We start from the raw sequence: 19,872 nt of genomic DNA on the forward strand, positions 1-19,872 counted from the left end.
ACTGGGACATAAAAATAGGAAAAACTATTTCAAGATACAAAAAAAACAGTACAGGCACACCTCAGAGATACTGCTGGTTCGGTTCCAGGCCATGACAAGAAAGCAAATACCACAATAAAGCCAGCCAAATGAATTTTTTGGCTTCCCAGTACACATAAAAGTTCTGTTTACACTACACTGTACTCTATTAAGTGTACAATCGCATTATGTCTAAAACAACCTTACATATCTCAGTTTAAAAGTGCTTTATTGCAAAAAAAAAAAAACACACACACACACATGAACCATCATCTGAGCTTCCGGCAGGTCATCTTTGCTGGGGGAGGGTCTTGCCTCGATGGTGGTGGCTGCTGACTGATCGGGGTGGGGGTCGCTGAAGGTTGGCATGGCTGTGGCAATTTCTTAAAATAAGACAACACATCGTGTGCCACATCAATTGACTCTCCCTTTCATGAGCAGTTTCTCTGCAGCAGGTGATGCTGCTTGATAGCATTTTAGCCACAGTGGAACCTCTTTCAGAATTGGAGTCCGTGCTCCCAAACCCCACCGCTGCTTTCTCACTTAAGTGTACAGAACGTTCTGAGTGCTTCGTTGTCACGTCAGCAGTCTTCACGGCATCTTCACCAGGAGCAGATTCCATCTCCAGGAGCCACTCTCTTTCCATGAGAAGCAACTCCTCCTCTGTTCAAATTTACCACGAGTTTCTAGCAATTCAGTCCCATCTTCAGGCTCCACTTCCAATCCCAGCTCACCCGCTGTCTCCACCCCATCTGCAGCCCCTTCCCCTACTCGAGTCTAGAACCCTCCCCACTCCTCCATGAAGGTTGGAATCCACTTTTCCCACACTCCTGTTAACGTGACTCTCTTGACCTCTGCCGTGAATCAGGAACGTTCTCAGTGTTCTCTAGAATGGTGAAGGTTTCCAGTTGACTTGGCCCAGATCCGTCAGACGACCCACTGTCTACGGCAGCTCATCTAGCCAGATGTATTTCTTCAATAATAAGACCCGAATGTGGAAATGACTCCTTGGTCCACGGGCTGCAGAGTGGACGTTATGAAAACAGCATTCATCTCGTCGTACATCTCCACGCCATCAGAGCTCTTGGGTGACCAGGTGCACTGCCAGTGAGCACTAATGTTTTGAAAGGGATCTTTTTTTTCTGAGCAGTGGGTCTTCACAGCTGGCTTAAGATATTCAACAAACCATGTTGTAAACAGATGTGCTGTCATCCAGGCTTTGTTGTTCCATCTGCAGAGCACGGGCAGAGTAGGCTTAGCATAACCCTTAGGGACCCTCGGATTTTCAGAACAGTAAATGAGCAGTGGCTTCCACTCAAAGACACCAGCTGCACTAGCCCCTAACAAGGGAGTCAGCTTGTCCCTTGAAGCTTTGAGGTCAGGCATTGACTTCTCCTCTCTGGCTACCAAAGCCCTACACGGCATCTTCCCCCGACCGGCGCTTCCACCTGGACTGAACATCTGCGGTCTAGTGTAGCCACCTTCATGAATGACCTGAGCTAGATCTTCTGGATAACTTGCTGCAGCTTCTACACGAGCACCTGCCGCTTCACCCTGCACTTCTGTGTTATGGAGATGGCTTCTTTCCTTAAGCCCCGTGAACCAACCTCTGCTAGTGCCACACGTTTCTTCTGCGGCTTCCTCACCTCTCTCAGCCTTCACGGAACTGAAGACAGTTCGGGCCTTGCTCTGGATTAGCTTTGGCTTAAGGGAGGGTTGTGCCAGGTGTGTTCTGCCATCCAGACCGCTGAAACTTTCTCCAGATCAGCAATAAGGCTGTTTCTTTCCTTGTCATTCGTGTGTTCACTGGAGTAGCACTTGTCATTTCCTTCAAGATCTCTTCCTCTGAATCCACCCCTTGGCTGATGGTTGGTGCAAGAGGCCTAGCTTTTGGCCTTGTTCAGCTTTTGATGTGCCTTCCTGACTACACTTAATCATTTCTAGCTTTTGATTTAAAGTGAGAGATGTGCAGCTCTTCCTTTTACTTGAACACTTAAAGGCCACTGTAAGGTTATTAACTGACCTAATGTCAATATAGTTGTATCTCCGGGAACAGGGAAGCCCGAGGAGAGGGAGAGAGACGGGGGAACAGCCAATCGGTGGGGCAGTCAGAACACACTCGACATTTATTAAGTTTGTCCTCTCAAATGGGCACATTTCATGGCACCTCAAAACAGTTACCATAGTACCATCCAGGATCACTGATCATAGATCGCCATAGCAAATACAGTAATACTGAAAAAGTTTGAAATACGTCAAGAGAACTACCAAAATTCTCACACGTGAGACAGGAAGTGAGCAAATGTTGTTGGCAGAATGGCACTGGTAGACTTGCTCAATGCAGGTTGCCACAAACCTCCCATTTGTGAAGAACACAGTGTCTGTAATGAAGTGAAGTGCAGCAAGACAGGGTGTGCTTGCATCCAAGTCCTCATTTGGGGACAAGACAGCCCCACATTTACCATTCTGATCTTGTCACTTACTGAGAGTTTGGCAAGTTCTTTCATTTCCCTGAGTCTGTTTCCTCGTTAGTAAATTGAGCTGGATAACCACTCCTTTGGCTGTGACAATTGAGATAATGCATTGAAAGCATTTAGCACAGTTCTTGGCACATCATAATTAGTACATATTACTAATGTTATTTTTTGTTAAAAAAATTTTTAACGTTTATTTATTATTGAAAGAGAGCGTTAGCAGGGGAGGGCAGAGAGAGAGGGAGACACAGAATCCGAAGTGGGCTCCAGGCTGTGAGCTGTCAGCACAGAGCCTGACACGGGGCTTAAACTCACAAACTGCGAGATCATGACCTTAGCCGAAGTCGGACCCTCAACCAACTAAGCCACCCAGGTGCCCCCTACTAATGTTATTTTTAAGCAAGGATGTCTAACATTGTGTTTCTGAGTGATTAAGAAACTACAACAAGCTGGTGGTGTCCAAAATTAAATTTAGAATAAGTAAAACGAGATGGTTTGCTTTTAGTTTGTGTGTTTTGTAATTGTTGTTTAAAAATTAGAACTATAGGCTGAGATCCTTATATGGCTCTCTAGTCTAAGGGAGCAATAGTTGAATCTATGGGACCAAACCTAAGATGGACAATTGCTTATACAGCCCTTGAAGATGAAAATAACTATTGAACATGTATCTATTAATATGAGAGCCTCACTGAACAGCTAGCCTACGAAGTCAACATCATTACCATCCCACTTCCTCCAGAAGCCTTTCCTAACCATTTCAACACATGGTGATCATTCCCAAGAACTCATTAAGCCTACTGACCCCATCTGGCCTCAGAAAAGCACTGAGGCAGTTATTTAACCTGTCCCGTGGTTCTTCTCTCTACCAGGCAGTGTTCAGGGCTCCCCTCACTGGGAGCTAGGCTGGACTCCCAAGAAAAAGACCAGAGTTCAAGTCTTATCAAGGGAGCATTCTTTCAAAACACTCTCCTGCATGTTCAAGAGAAGGTGCTGACACACTAAATGTCGTTGGTGTTCTGCTGTGTTTGAGCATTAGAAAATAAGTGGATTAGGGTTGGAAATAAGCCTCTCAGCCAGCACTCCCCTGGAGAATTAAAAGTTGCAAAAGATGGGGATGCCTGGGTGACTCATTTGGTTAAGTGTCTGACTCTTGATTTTGGCTCAGGTCATGATCTCACGGTTTGTGAGTTCAAGCCCCATGTGGAGCTCTGTGCTTGCAGCTTGGAGCCTGCTTGGGATTCATATTTTCTCTCTCTCTCTGTCTCCCCTCCCTTCCTCCCTCCTTCCCTCCCTCCCTCCCTCCCTCTCTCTCTCTGTCTCTCTCTGTCTCTCTCTGTCTCTCTCTGTCTCTGTCTCCCCCCTCTCTCCCCTCTCTCTCCCCTCCTCCCCCCTCTGCCCCTCCCCCACTTGTGCTCGCTCACTCTCAAAATAAATACACTTAAAAAAAAAAAAAGTTGCCAAAGATGTCCTTGAGGAAAGAATGGCAAAAATCTTAACAGACATTGGGGTGCTTGGCTGGCTCAGTTGGTGGATAATGCAACTCATGATGTCAGGGTTGTGAGTTCGAGCACCACATTGGGTGTAGAGATTACTTAAAAATAAAATCTTTAAAAAAAAAATCTTAACATGTGACAGGGAATTTCAAATAGTGCCTATGTTGAATGGAAATGAGAAATGTAGACAGAGATGATTCACTTGGGCCTTACTGAGGAAATGGATGAGAGAAATAAAGGAATTTCTAAGGTAGTAGGTATATCTATCTGCCTTATTCTTTCACGTAAAACAGAGACTTTTTCTCTATTTAGTAGATGTTTGCTGAACTTCTGTTGTGTACAGAGTGATAATGATGGTACTTAACATTTGAGACCTTGCTGGCTCTTAGGCCTGTTTCCCCTGACAGGCAAAGTGGTCTTTACCAAGATAAACTCCCCCCGTAGTGGAAGTAGACATGGATGTTTGTCTTGTTTGGGTACTAGGGACTACATGGACCCGCATTTCATCCTATACTCCTTCTAGAGTAGGAAGTTGTAAAGAGATGCTTGGGAAAGGAAAGGCTGAGATCTTAACAGACTTCCTTTGCACAGCCTCCGAATCTACCCTGAAGGTCTCTTCTGCTTGCAGGCCTCAGAAGTTGAGAGACAGCTCTCCATGCAAGTCCATGCCCTCAGAGAAGACTTTCGGGAGAAAAACTCCTCGACTAACCAGCACATCATCAGGCTTGAAAGCCTTCAGGCTGAGGTGAGTCCGCCTGTGTGGCACTGCTTGGAGATGGAAGTGCTTTTCTCGTTAGAGGCACTGTACTGGATCTGGTGGATAAGGAGCCCCTGAACTGGGAAATAAAACTTTGTTTTGTCTACAGTCTCTAAAAATATTTAAAAGTCTCTAGAGATGTATCTGTAAGAAACTAAATGGGGAACACTTGATTCATGTTGCACTGGGTTGCCTGTTGTCTGGAAGAATAAGGTTGCTCAGAGTCACTGCTGAGTGTGTTGAAATCACAAATGACCCGCTTTTACTGAACATATTAATCCATCCACAAACGTCCTTGCCAGTCCTAAATAGAGGATGGGGAAGAGGATTTTCCCTTTCTCTATTCCATGTAGGTCCAGTTCAGTCCACCTTATTGGGACCTATTGTAATTCTCACCTATGAGAGTCATAAAGTAGCTACTTCATAGGACTGTTGTGTTTGATGAGTTAATACATGGAAAGCACCTCGTGTGGTACTTAGAATCAAGTAATGTTGTTAAAAGTGTATGAGAGGCCAGAGCATGGCAGTCAGGGTCTATGGCCCTGAGTGGGCCAGAGGGAAAGAAAAAGTAGCACTTAGAGGACAACTCTCTGAGAACCCGATTGTGGGAGGGGAGAAGAGGGAAGTCGTATCAGCAGCCCAAACGGGCTCTTCCCCAGGGCGGCATCCACCTAGTCTGATCTTGAGGGGCCCTAAGCCAGTTGTCTGGACAGCAACCCTTTGGCTAAGGTACACTTGAGGGGACAGTCTAAGGGTCTAGGGCCAGATGAATGTGCACCCCCGCTGTGGTTAAGGAATCCGTCGGTGTGGTCAGGCGCAGAGAAGCCCAGGTGGCTGCTCCCCTGCTTTGGAAATGACCTGAAGATGTTTTTCCTAAAGTCTGTCAATATCTTCTCTTTTCTCCTGCCTATCATTCCCTTCCTTTCTCCTTCCCCTTGGAAATACTACTGGTATTGAGCAGCAGGTTCTTGAAGTAAGTAGCTTGTTTCGGCGGGGTTCGGCATGCCTGTGTGTGACCACTTGTGTGCATGACTTTCTGTCCCACCGCCTTTGCCAAGCTCTGACTCCTTCAAGTTGCCTGTTTTCCTCTCGCCTCTGCTCACTATTTCAAGACCCTTGTGACTCAGGGTCATTCCCAGGAACATTAACTGGCAGATTTGGTCACAAGTTCAGTGCACAGGGTGGGGTGAGGGAGTTGTCATCTAATATCGATGCCTTCATGCAGTACCACTGCTACTTTAAAAAGGCAGCCTGTGAAATTGTCCAAGTACATTACTTCATGTAGCTCTGAACTTCTAAAGTTTTGTTTTTTTTTTTTAAGGGGCCAGGATTGTATATCACAACTGTATTACCTCATTATTTCACTGACTGGAACTTGAGAAACAAAGATTATCCATGGAAGGAAAATGTAAAGGTTGGAGGGTATTTAAATGAAAATCACCTAGAGTAAGAATTCCCTTCATGTGGGTAATGTGCTTCAGTGTGGGGAATAGTGGCCCCATTCACAAAAAGGACCTGTTCCTTTTGGTCCCTTACCCAGGTGCACACTTGAGAGACAGTATGTCTTTGTTTGGCTAGATACCTGATCTCTCTGGACAAAGGCCACATACTTCATTTCCCCAGGACAGCATCTTATCTGATTGATTGGTGGCCAGGGAAGATCTGTACCCTACGAACAGAATTCTAGTGTGGAGACAGAGAATAGACAAAAAGCAGAAGGAAAGGTGGATTTCAGAGAACCTCAGATGCATCAGACATTCATTTTCAAATCTCCCCAGGAAAGGGTAGGAGGTTGGTTCTCTTAATAGATTGTTCTCCAGGCCAAACTGGAGAGCACCAAGAACATCTTAACCATGTTGGGAGCAAGAAGCTGGTTGAGAGATCAATCCAGCAGGGACCTGATAAATAGGAGGAGCCAGGGGGCCCTGCACAACTTGGGAAGGCTTCCGTAGCCCGTTAGCCCGGGCAGTGTTCTTGGGGTGAAGCATTGTCGGCCTTGTGGAACCCCAGCACACCTACTGAGCCTACACACCTTGAGGCCAGAAGACTTGGCATCTCTTTCCTCTTATCCTTTATTTTCTTACTGACATTGAAGAGACTAGACAGACCTTCCTGAAAGCAGATTTATATCTCTTGAGGCTGGCTAGATACACAGTGTACAAACATACCAGTCTGTTTAATAAGAGGAGCGAAATTGCTTCTAGTCACAATTTACTTGCTCAGGCAAAACGACACTTTGAGTAAAATCAGTTACTCATTTGTGTTGTGTCCTGCTCCTTTCCAGGACACAGACTGATGCAGGCACTGCTTTGCCTTCTGTACCCCACCAACTCCCCCATTAATTTGGGGCACCAGGTCTGAGCTGCGACCTCTAGAGCCAGGTCTGTTAGCTGTGGGGGGAAGTACAGAAGAGAGCTGTGAAGTATGAGAATACAGCAGCTCACTGGGCTGTCTCGGGCATTTTCTTGTGCTTATGACTTGAGAAGGAAGAATGGAACCATGGGTTAGGCTCCACTCCCCCAGAAATTGTGGGGTTGAGGTAAAGTCATGGGCAGGCAAGGTGGAGCCCTTCTCTGTCTTATCTGTGGAATTTCCAGAACACTGACCCTTCCCTTCCTCTTCCTGGCATTCCACATTCCAGCTTCCCCAAAGTTCATCTCCCACCCCTTCCCAGACACGTTTCTAGAAGGGAGGGGTTTTCTCTTCATCTTGGGAGTTCACAGCTGTTCTCTCGAAGATGGGGGCACCAGGCCCCTGGGCAGAGCACTTGGAGAGACATAGGCCTTCATGTTTGGGGCTAGTTCCTCCCTTCCTACTCATCAGCCTGGGTGTAACTGCACACCACCCTGTGACTCTCTACCCTTTCAGATCAAAATGCTGTCGGATCGGAAACGGGAGCTAGAGCATCGTCTCAGTGCCACCTTAGAGGAAAACGACCTGCTCCAGGGGACTGTGGAGGAGCTACAGGACCGGGTGCTGATCCTGGAGAGGCAAGGCCATGACAAAGACCTCCAGGTACTGAAGCAGAGAAGCTGTCCTGTAGAACTAGGACCAGGTGAAAGGGGCACTTAGCTGCCCAGCCAGAAGGAAAGCTGGGAGGCCAGTGCCACTGTGGGGTTCAGGAGAGGGGAAAGCCGAGCTCTCTGTTGGCCCTGTTGGAGTTCTCCTTGAGTGCTCACCAACTTGGCCAGCCTGGCTCCGCTGAAGACAAATGCATTGCTACCCACAGGTTACCCTTCCAATTTGTTCTGAGCCACTGGCCTCTGGAGCAGTTTCAGAGAGTTCTTTCTGGACTATTAACATGACTGGAACTTGGGGAGTGTCATTCTGCCTCCTAGGGTTTGTGAAATCTGCTAGAGATTTCAGAAGGAGCCTGTGACTTTCTGTACTTGGCTCTCAATGCTCTCTGCTGCTGCTTTCCCAGACTGATGCATTTAGTTGGCTTGCACTGAGCAGAAATCAAGAAGCTGCCCACTGAACACAGCAAGACTTACATCCTTCTTCCAGCAGTTGCTAGAAAAGGCATAGGCCAACCTCCTTTGTGAGCCTAATTGGCCTCTTTTTTCTTCCTAAAGGAAATTGCTTCATGTTCATATTTGTCCTTATTTGGGACCTGCCACCAGTCCTCAGCTGAATCCCCAGGCTCACACTTGACAACCCTCTAAACAAAAAGACAATCGCTGCTGGCCTCTACAGAAATAGAGTGTAACACCTGCTGCGAAGAAAGCTTTGCCACACTGGCCTAGGAGCACCTGGGGCCAGTGGCTAAGAGCATGTTTCTCCCCCTTGGACATCCTCTGAGTGCCAGGGAGTGGGGGGGATGGCGACAGAGTTGTTGGTGTGGAGGCGGTCAGCCAGGTGTGCTGAAGCAACAGTCAGGTCCCTCCCCCAAAGACCAGGCTGTGGCAGACCCCACTGGGCTCGGTGGTCAGCTGGTGAGGAAAGCTCTAGGACATGGGATAAGGAAACATCTTAGGCTGATATCACTTGTTATTGACACCATCAGCTAAGCTGCCGTCTGAGTGATTAACCTCTTCAAGCACAAATGAGCAGTTTATGACCCTCCACGTTTTTTCCCATAAATGTCGATTAGAAAATGGTGCTGGTGAAAGCCTCACGGCCATTTTCAAGATGGAAAGGAGTTTGCTCATCTTCTAAGGTGGATGATGATAATAGTGGTGAACACCTGTATACTTTATAGGGAACAGAGTGCTTTTGCATACATTCTAAAACTGAGGCTTAGGAAAAAGTGAATCATTTACCAAAGTAATCCTTGGTCGAATTAAAAACAGAGCCCCCCACGCCTGCTTCATGTAATTCTCATTGACAGCATCTAGCACATTCCATGCCTCTGCAGGTCAGTGTTTCACCAGAATTTCTGACCCTACCAAGCACTCTGCTGAGGAGGGTTGCTGAGGTAGAGTGTGGAGGAGAAGGCAAAGAAACACAGAAGAATGGGAAGTGACCCCTGCCCAAAGGACACTTTCATTCAGTCTAGCTGGAATTCACAGATGAGAAGTCCGTTATTTCGAATCAAGAACTGGGGACCTCAGGACAGGGAAGAACGGGACCAGCATGCTCCATCTAGTACCTGGCTCGCACAGTGGGCTGTGTGCTCTCCAGCAGCAAGAGCCCCACATCACACACACTCACGTCCTCAATGTCTGCACATCCACTGTCTTTCCATTGGGCCACTCACCCCATGGCCTATATATCACATCAGGCAGTTCACACTTTGATTTGGAAAATCTGCTTTTATGGGCTGAATTCTTATCTTTCCCACCTTTTTGTGATTTTTCTTCCTTTAGCTCATAGGAGATTCTCCTTAAGCTGCTGCTGATTACCAGTGTCTTCCAGAAAGCCCTTTCTGTTGCTAACATAGCCTGTACTGATACAGAAATAAGAATTCCAGCTCACTCAGATAGTAGTTGAGAGCTCCTAAATCAGACTTGCAAAATATAGAGTTGATGGCTTTGGAATGTATATAATTCCACGATTTTAATCCTTTGTTTCAGATAAAGGACAAAAGGAAGTCTAAGTAGGCAGAGCAACAGGCCTGCACAGCCAGGGTAGCCCCGCTTTAATCTGGTTCACTATCTAGTTGGGGTTCTACTGCCTAACAATGATTTTTAAACCACTGATTAAATCCAACCGTCATTTCTTTTTCAGGCCGAGAATAGGGATAAAAATTATTTTTTGAATACCCAGTAAGTTGAAAAATTGGGCATTTTGCTAAACTCTTAATACCCAGTAAAGTATTCTGTCTGTCCTTCTCTGATTTATACCTACATGGGCATCTTACAGATGTGTGCGGGGACCTTGTCCCAGTGAGTAGGTGGATTTCATCATCGGGAAGCGTAGGCTCCACTCACTGTGGGGTGGCCCAGGAGCAGGTGGCCTGCAGTGTAGACCTTGCTCTGACACTTAACATCATACCATCTTTGTTCCCTCAGTGTGAAACAAGAGAGCGCTCCCACTTCTGCCACCTCTGGTGGCATGAGTGTCATAAGCTCAGTGTGCTGTACAACAAGGATTTGGTGTCTTCCTTGTTGATAGATATATAAATACATTTAGTGACATCTTTCTTATATAAAGGATGATATTCCTTATTTTAGAGGTTTCTTATATTTAAGCCTCCTCTGATGTGTTGTTTTCTGCATATGTTTCTGGACCAGTTATTGACCAGACAGGGCAGACCTGTCCTGGTCTTTGATTCTCTTGCTGTTATAATTAATTAAGCACCCTGAAGTTCACATGAGTAATTGAACTAATTTTGTCCAGTGCATAAGAACTTGTTCTTGTCTGTGCTGAACTTCTCCTGCTGAGATGTATGTGGAGTTACCTAGAAAATAATTGTAAAGCATTTTGCCAACTTAGTATGCCATTTGTAATTGTGCCAAATGCTTCTTAGGAATGTCCTTTTTCTTTTCTTTTTTTTTTTTTTAACCCTAATTTCTTCTTTCTGAGTTTTCTCAAAACTGGGGCTGGAGGAGTTCCCACTGGACCAGCAGGTATTGCTGATGCATGGGAACCACGCAGAGCAGACTTGCCAGGGCCTTTTTCACTCTCTTAGCAGCCAGTCACTGGCTCTTCTGAGTTAAGGCACATCCAGATCACTGGTGCTGTTAGCCAACCACGGTCTGCTCCCGACGAGCAGAGGTGAAGCCCTAGGGCATCTAAAGGATCCGAGTGGATGCTCTGCGAGGCAGCCTCCTCCATTCATGAGAACTGCAGAGCTCCGAGTTGCCACCCACTGCTGCTCAGTGTCTGCATCTCTGCAGGAGCCACGGCTTACCTGGCCTGCAGTCTGCAACAAACAGGACAGTGTCTGCTCTATTTTTAACGAACAGGGGTGACCCCAGAAATTCTATCTAATGAAAGGATAAATTAGTTACATTTAAATCCCAGGACATTCTTTCCCCATCCCCAACTTCCAAAAAATCTTTTACAAGGGAGGGATGGGCAATCCACAAATACAAGAGCAGAAGACATTGCTCCTGTGCAGGTGTAGTATGCAGACAAGTGCAAACAGATGAAGGTTCTACGGGCAGGGTCTGTGAGTTAAAGCAAGTGTAGTGGTGGAGTGCACTAGTAGAGCATGGCATTTAGCAGCCATGGTGGAGTCGTGTCTTACCTCCAGCAATAGGAACCTCACCGGGTAGCGGTGCCCTGCTTGGACTCCACGAGAAAGGGGCCACAGAGTACTCCGAGAGGGGTGAAGTAGCGGCAGCAAGAGAAAGAAGGAGCCCTGGCTGTAAGCCATGAAAACTACATTGCTGTCCTCTCCACCACTGGCATCCCTCTCCTTCTCTGAGCCTTACATGCTGTGTAAGGCTCTTCCCAGGCCTGGGGCTTTACCTGTAAACTGTGAGGTATGACACACAAAATAGCAGAGACCGCTTTTCTCCTGGGTTTGGGAATTCTTGGTATTTCTACTCATATATTTTTCCAAATCCGATCCCCAGTGTCTTTCCAGACCCTTTCCCCTTCATTTTTTTTCATTAAAATATGACATACATACAGCAAAACATAAAAATCCTAAGTGGACAGCCCAGTGAATTTTTACAGATATATACCCCCATGGAGCACCTGCATGGCTCAGTCCGTTGAGCATCCACCTCTGGTTCAAGTCATGATCTCATGGTTCATGAGTTCGAGTCCCACATTGGGCTCATTGCTGTCAGCACAGAGTCCTCTTCTGATCTTCTGTCCCCCTCTCTCTCTGCCCTTCCCCTGCTTGTGCTCTCTCTCTCAAAAATAAATCAAACATTAAAATACATACATATATGTATATACATGTATATATATGTGTGTGTATGTGTATGATATATATTTATTTATAAATATATATAAATAATATATATAAATATATATATAATTTATATTATTTATAATATAAATATATAATACATATAATATATAATAATATTTATAAATATATAATATATATAATAATATTTATAATAATTTATATATATATATAAATATATATATCCCCGTGTAACACCCCCCAGATGAAGATAAAGCCCATTATCTGCATCCTACAGGCCTCCCTCTTGCACCTCCTGGTCAGTACCTGACACTTGGTCAAAAGCAGACCTCTCTTCCACTTGCATCTCTTGTATCTGGAGGAATACAAGAGTACTTGAATTACACACTATATATTGTTTATTGTCAGGCTTTTGCTTGACATATTATGTCTATGAAATTCATCCACGTTATGGCATATGGTAGCAGTGTGTTCTTTTCTCACTGCTGTGTAGTATTCTAGTATGTGACTGTCTCTCTCCATTCTGTATTGGCATTTGGATTGTTTCCCCATTTGTGGCTCTTTAAGATTATTTTATTTTTTCAAATGTTTGTCTATTTTTGAGAGACAAAGAGGTAGAGAGCAAAGAGAGGAGGGGCAGAGAGAGAGGGAGACAGAATTCCACGCTTAACCGACTGAGCCACCCAGGCACCCTGCCCCCATTTGTGGCTCTTAAGGAAGAAGGCTGCTATAGACATCTTGTGTGTCTTCTGGGCACATGTACAGCCATTTGTGTTGGGTCTGCACCTAGAGGTGGAACAGCTGGGTCATGGGACAGCTGTGTATTTCACTCAGTAGAAATTGCCCTACAGTTTCTCAGAGTGATTGTATATCTTCACTCCCAACAGCAGTGAAAGTCCTGGGTGTTCCACATCCTCATCAATACTTGGTATCATTATTATTTTGTGGCGGGTTTTTATTTTAGGTATTCTGGTGAGCATCTAATGGTACCTTACTTTGTATGCCTTTATGTGTGTGTGTTTAGTTTTTTAATATGGGGAATTTCGGACATTCAAAAATAGGATAGTGTGATGATGCCCCAGTGTACCCCACTGCCAGCTATACAAACCAGTGAGCCCCAGTCAGTCCTGCCCACATTCATTACATCTTCTTGATTCTCTCTCATACTATTTTGAAGTAAATCCGCAAATTTTTATAATTTCATCTGTAAACAAAGACTACCTCTAAATGATAACTTAAAAAAACACAGCCACAGGACTAGTATACCTAAGGGGAAAACAGCAGTATTTTCTTAATTTCAAATACCCAGTGTTCAAATTCGTAACTGCCTCATAAATGTCCCAGTTGCTCCTCACATTTTTTACTTGAATCAAGATGCAAGTTAAAATAGGCCTAAACACTACAGTTGGTTGATATGTCTCTCAAGTCTCCTTTTAACCTATAGGTTCCAGACCTTTATCTTTTTTTCTTAAAATATACATCGTAAAGAAGCTGAGCTGTTTGTCCTGTAGAATTTCCCAAATCTGGAGTTTACTGCCTGCACACCCCTGATGTAATCTAGCATGTTCTTCTCTCCTCTGTATTTTTCTGTAAATTGGTGCTTGGACCTAGAAGTGTGATCAGGTTTCGGGGCGGTTTTTCTCATTTGTTTGTGGTCGGGGAACACTCACTACCTTTTGCTGTCTCTTTGAAAGCTGCACCAAAGCCAGCTGGAGCTCCAGGAGGTGCGGCTCTCCTACCGACAGCTGCAGGTGAAGGTGGAGGAGCTCACCGAGGAGAGGAGCCTGCAGAGCTCCGCCGCCACCAGCACGTCCCTCCTGTCCGAGATCGAACAGAGCATGGAGGCTGAGGAACTGGAGCAAGAGAGAGAACAGGTGCTGATGCCCCATCAGTCCAGCACACAAGATTGCCTGGGGACTTCAGGAGCCCGTCAGCCCTCCCTTGTCCAGTTCCTATGCTTCCAGCTCCAGCCTGGCAAGGGCCTGTGGCCCTGAGCCTGTGTGAGCCCAGGCCTGCTGGCTGGAGCTGTCATGAAGCAGGCCCTGACCGGAGCATGTCTCTGGCTCACTGTTACCCAGTGCCTCTTAGGAAATGCTTGTCGGCTAATCCTCAGCCTCATGCCTCTTGCATTGACTGGGCTCTAGAACATTCATGATCCATCCAGTTGGCTTTTTTTCATTCTCCTCACAACCACTCACTCCCCTAATCATGATTCCCACCACAGTATCCGACTGTATAGAGAAATGGGAGATGGGTAGAGGGCTGGAGAGTTAAGAACTGGGAGTCCGTATAGACGTACTAGGCCCAGCATAAGTATCCATAGTTCTTGGGACAGGTGATTTAAAAAAGAAAAAAGTCTTTCTGCCAGAACTAGGCTCTTGAGTGTCAGCATGTTGGGTTCCTACACTAGGACGAGATGAGTGGGGACGGTCCTCCCTAGAGCCCATAATCAGGAACAATTCTCTGTGGGGCAGCTGAGACTGCAGCTCTGGGAGGCCTACTGCCAGGTCCGCTATCTCTGCTCGCACCTCCGGGGGAACGACAGCGCTGACTCGGCCGTCTCCACGGACTCCTCGATGGATGAGTCTTCGGAAACCTCATCTGCCAAGGACGTGCCAGCCGGCAGCTTGCGCACGGCCCTGAATGAGCTCAAGAGACTGATACAGAGTATTGTGGATGGCATGGAGCCCACGGTAAGCGGCTGGGCCGAGAAGCTCCCCACCCCACAGGACCCGGCTAGTGGGAGGTTGAAAGCAAGCACAGGGGATGAGGTTAACCCCAGAAGTGGAACCTTAAAGAGTCTGTGGCAACTTTGAGCCCTTACTGTTTGGGAGGTCTGTGTGCTGGTGATCAGGCAGAGGGGCAGCGTCCAGAAATGGAAGTTCCACAGTGCTCTTCCTGCAGATACTGGTGTATAAGTGGAGTCCTTTTTCCACATGGTTAAATCCAGGCCATGGTGGCCTCGAGTTCAAGGGCTTTCCTTAAAAGCTTTGAATGTAGAAATTTGAACCCCAGTGAAAACTGCAAGTTATTTTTCTGTAGCTCATTGGTCCTCGTGATGGGGTTAGCTGAGAATAGGCAAACTGTCCAGACTGGAAGCCTCTGCTGAAAGGATACAAGGGAGCACGGAACGATGAGAAGATCAGTAAGGGCCTTTTAGAATTCCAGATGTGGCTCCTCTTGTGGAGATGAGGAGTGTTCCTATGGGCTTCCTGGGCAGACTGGCGTTTCTTCTAGCTTCATGACAGATTTCCATTCACACCCCCGGCTCTCAGGCAGTTGTTTCACTTCGAGTTCCATCCTCCTACAGAATAGTTAACGTCTTTCTACCCATATTACATGAAGTCATGAAAGGGTGGTTGTCCTTACCTGAACATGTCGTGTTGGTGTGTGGAAGGTACTGTACTGTGGAGGCTGGGTCACTGGGGGAAGGGAGAGGTCAGAGGGAGGTGTGCTGTTCATGCGACTTCCCTGAAGCCTGAAACAAAAATAAATGTCTAGCTAATGTTTGCAGATCAAAATTGGGCAAGAGAATCTCTCTCCTCTAACTCTGTCTTCCCTCCTTTGTCTCCTCTTTCTCTGCCTGTCTCTCCCTCCACCTCTCCACCCCATCTCCTCTATCCTGCTCTCCCCCAAACTGATCCATCCCTACCGTCTCACTTCCCCCTCTCTCCCACTAACCATCTCACCACACCCGCCCCTGCTCTCACCATCTCTGTGGTTGGTGGCTCTCTTTGGCTGTCAGAGCTCCCGGAGAATTGATGATGACTCCTTAGAAGAACAGATAAGGCAGACCAGTGAGGACTCAAGAGCCCTAAGGGAACTCATGGAGGGAGAGAGGGGTAAACTGAGGCAAAGCCTAGAGGAGCTGCAGCAACTCCACAGTCAGGTGAGCACCCCCATCCTCGGTCCAGTGCAGGGAATGTACCGGTGACCCCTCCCCCACAAGACTCTCTTGAGACCCTCGTGAGTTTCCCTCTCTCACGTCTCAGAAGTGGCTCTGCTCTCACAGATTCTCAGAGGACAGTGACCTGAAGTTGAGGTGAGCTCAAGAGAAGAGCGCTGCCCTCTGGTTTAGCCCAAAGTAAAATTGTTAGGGATAAGAATAGCTGACCCTCCGTTTCCTCTGGCGACATGCTGCCTTCCACAGAGCCCATATTATCTGGTGGATTCTGACAGTTTAAAGTGCCACAGCTCTCAGGACATTTCACGGATGTTTTTCCAGCAGCTTCTGAGCAGGGAAGTTTGCAAACCAAGGAGCAATTGATCTTTGCAGGCCTGTTCTCTCTTTGTAATGCCATCACCTCCGCCAGCCTGTTTTTCAGCTTTAGAAGCACTTACTGCTGCCCTTGCTGTTCCTTTCCTGTTTGATCATGACTTTATCTCTTGAGAATCCTGGAGAAGGGCATCTGTATTCCGATCTGAAAAGTTTTAAAAGGCTTAGGAGCAGCCCCACCCAGAAAGGAGCTTCTAAATTCTATCCTAGGAGATAAATAAGGCCCTTCCTTTTGACAGGGTTAAGTGTAGTGTGCTGTCCCACTTGGGGGGGGGGGGCACCAAACATGTAGCATTTTAAACCCTGCCCCCACCCAGCCTGCCCCCTTCCTCCCTTGTCCAAAGCTGGTGGTCCCTTCCTGCTGCACCTGTTGCTGAGAGATGGAAGGTAAACCTGGCGTTTGTTTCAGTCCATAGTTCTTAAATTTAAAGGACCCTATAGAAATAAACTCTTTTAGGGGCGCCTGGGTGGCGCAGTCGGTTAAGCGTCCGACTTCAGCCAGGTCACGATCTCGCGGTCTGTGAGTTCGAGCCCCGCGTCGGGCTCTGGGCTGATGGCTCGGAGCCTGGAGCCTGTTTCCGATCCTGTGTCTCCCTCTCTCTCTGCCCCTCCCCCGTTCATGCTCTGTCTCTCTCTGTCCCAAAAATAAATTAAAAAAAAAAAAAAAAAGAAACTCTTTTGGGGGGTCATGCCCATTAGATTTCCTAATATAAATCTCTTCGAAGATGTTGGGAGCCCCACCTGCAGCTATTGGTGTACTCTTCTTTCTGGGAGTGACCAGATAGTGAGGACAGAAAGATGCTGTGAAAATGGTAGCTCGTTTCTGGCCAAGCCCTAAAGAATGGGATTGAGCCGCCAAAGACATTCTCATGCCTAAAACCTGAGTCCCTCAGGCAGTCGTTTGGCCAGGGAGGAGTTCAGACCTAGCGCAGGTCTTCACACTGTAACAATACAAACAGGACAAAGTAGATCTGAAAACTCTTAGGGTTAATAAAAGTTTTGTTTACTTTAAAGCCTATTTAAATTTCTGTGGGAGTGTTCTGCTTATCAGCTCTTTGATATTGCCTGGGTTTTTTTGTTTTGTTGTTTCTCAGAATTACAAAACTAGAAACAGCAGAAGGCATTATTCAGAAGCATAAGCAAGGTGCAGGTTGCTGAGGGTCTGGATGCAACTATTTCCGAACTTATCTCCTCCACCAGGGAATCTTCCTTAAAAGTTCAGCTGATAAGTGGTTTATGCCAGATAACCCATCAAGCAGATAGTTACACTCAGTCCCATGGGGTTAGAATTGGGCCTCTTGAATAGCTCATCTCTCCCCAGAAGCTTAGTCAAAGCAGCAGATCTCTTAGCCATACCACACCCTTCCAAAGCCATCCCATGGAAGCAACACTGACCTCCCGAGGCAGTGGGCGGGATGCAGACTGGATTCCAGAATGCCAGTAGAAATGGTAGCCAGCACAGCGGGCACGACATTCCTCATGCAGTTGGTGGGGCAGCTACGGAGCACGGACCATGTGCCGCTGCTGCACTAGACCCTGACAAACACAGAATGAACAGGACAGCGCTCCTGCGCTCCGCAGCCTCTCCTGGAATTGTGAGAAGAGTCAGACCAGCTGTGTACCCTGCCGTGGGGGGAGTGGGGGGGGATGAGTGGGGTGGGAGGGGGGCGTGGAGGCAGAGTCCCAACAAGGTAATGCAAAACCAAAATTCCAGCAGGCAGCTCCTAGACTAGGGTGAGACCTCAGCCAGGGGCTGATCCAGCCTCCCAGCCCACTGCATTCCTACCAGAGAGTATGCTTTTTCCTCCTGGAGACTGGGCCAGAGGTAAAAAATGTGGGACCTGGAAGATGAAGTGATCTGACCCTCAGAAGCCTATCCAATTTTCAAAAGGGAGTCCAGGTTTCATTGAATTCATAATTGTGTTTGAGACCAGAATCCATAACCAGACTGCCCCACACCCTTGTGCCGTGGAGAGCCCCTTCCCCACCCTCACCCCCTTCCTTCCCCACGGCTTTGCTGGCCCCCGTTTCACCAGGGCTGACTGGGGTCTGGACGGCTGCTGAGAGGCAGGGAGGACCTTCAGAGCAATATAAAAAACAGTTACCTGTGGAGCCCCTCTGCCCATTCTCCAGCCAGTAAACCAGGCTGTGGGAGGTGCAATAAGAAACAGTCCCAGTCCTGTGTTTGGCTCCTTTATAGGGCCTGACAGGAGCGCTGGCCAGTTACTCCAGAAGGGGCATGAAAGCGCAGTGGAGCATGTAGTGGGAACACAAGGCCTTCGCTAATGAAATCTTGGTGACCCCTCCTCTGTGAAATCTCCCTGTGTTCTCTCTCCTCCATCTTTCTAGCCACTGCCCTGTTTCAGACCTTCACTCTTTCACACCCCAGCTTTGGTCATATTTCCCCCAGCCCACTTAACCTCCACAGGATTTGGATTGATCTTCCTGAAGCACAGCTTGAAATGAAATACCCTTACAAGTTTTGGATTGACTTCCTATCATTAAGTAGTGGGAAGCCTCTAACCCTCGTGGCCCCCCACAGTCTGGCTGCATTCTGGCCATTTAGCCTCTTTTCCTGTTGTTTCCATCTCCCCTCCTTTGTTTTAGCAGAATTGAACATGGGCTATGATAGGGCATGGCACACACTCCCTGTGCCTTCCCCACATCTGGGCCTTTTCCCCGGCCCTTTGCCTCTGTCCAGAAGATTCTCCCTGCCACCTGTACATATCAGCCCTACTCAGCCTTCAGGCCTCACTTCCTCCTTCAAACTCTTTTGGTTCCCTCCCTCCTGGAGCCCCCGGCCCTGCTTTCTCATGGTTCTCTCATTCAACAGCTCATCTTCCCAGTCAAACCTTAGACCCCCACGAGGACAAGCTTGAGGTCCGACTTCTCTTTGTCTTTTCCTAAAGCAAATAATTATTGAATGAAGGGGCAAATAAAGCCCTAGATGTATGACTTCAAGATGTTTTCCTTGATCCTGTTCAATCGTGAGGACACTACCTTATGTGGGAAAAGTGGATTTAGGGGTGGCTATAACCTAAGTCAGTGTATAAACAAGCCAGGTTAGTCCTCATGACGACCATCAGCGAGGAGGTTCGCACTGGTGCAGAGAAGAGGAAGGAGGAGAGCTTACCGCCAGGCACCGAGCTTGGTCCCTGATGTCATTAATCTCATTTGATCCTCACAACAACTTGATGATGGAACTACTTATTTTTACTCCTGCTTTTTATGAACAGTGTGGGCAGCTCAAAGAAGGTAAGTCCCTTGTTGTTTCTGAGGCAGATAGCTGATGGTCCTACCTTGACCAAGTTTTCCAGACCAAAGCAAAAAGCTCTTGTGGAGTTTTATCTGGAGCATATTAAATGTTGGCATTTCCTGCCTAGCATGTAGTTCTATCTGTAGCTTACTCAGCTTGTCTGGCCCACAGCCAACCCAAGGCCATGTTAGGGTTTATTTGGTCTGAGGAGGTCTGACTCTCTCTCTGCCAGGTACTTCCCGAGTCTTGAGTTCCTGGCCTACCAGGCTGCAGAACCTGCTAGTATGTAGGGTGAGGCTGGGTTTCTGACCAGCATCCTGTGGACTAG

At 47.1% G+C, this 19,872-nt stretch overlaps 1 protein-coding gene across 6 annotated transcripts in view; it reads left to right on the forward strand.

Moving 5' to 3' along the window:
• BICDL1 (BICD family like cargo adaptor 1) overlaps positions 1-19,872 on the forward strand; it is a 105,476-nt gene that overhangs the window by 75,431 nt on the left and 10,173 nt on the right. For 3 of the 6 annotated variants that reach the window (XM_011287795.4, XR_002737203.2, XR_006588408.1), the window contains exons 3-8: positions 4,614-4,730; positions 5,704-5,715; positions 7,611-7,757; positions 13,707-13,886; positions 14,487-14,705; positions 15,758-15,901. In XM_011287795.4, coding sequence (XP_011286097.3) covers positions 4,614-4,730; positions 5,704-5,715; positions 7,611-7,757; positions 13,707-13,886; positions 14,487-14,705; positions 15,758-15,901 — 819 coding nt within the window. The remainder of the gene's footprint in view (positions 1-4,613; positions 4,731-5,703; positions 5,716-7,610; positions 7,758-13,706; positions 13,887-14,486; positions 14,706-15,757; positions 15,902-19,872) is intronic. The other 3 variants (XM_023241477.2, XM_023241476.2, XM_023241478.2) reach the window with 3 other exon arrangements.

The sequence above is a fragment of the Felis catus genome, chromosome D3 (genome assembly GCF_018350175.1).
Source record: "Felis catus isolate Fca126 chromosome D3, F.catus_Fca126_mat1.0, whole genome shotgun sequence".
Lineage (NCBI taxonomy): Eukaryota > Metazoa > Chordata > Mammalia > Carnivora > Felidae > Felis > Felis catus.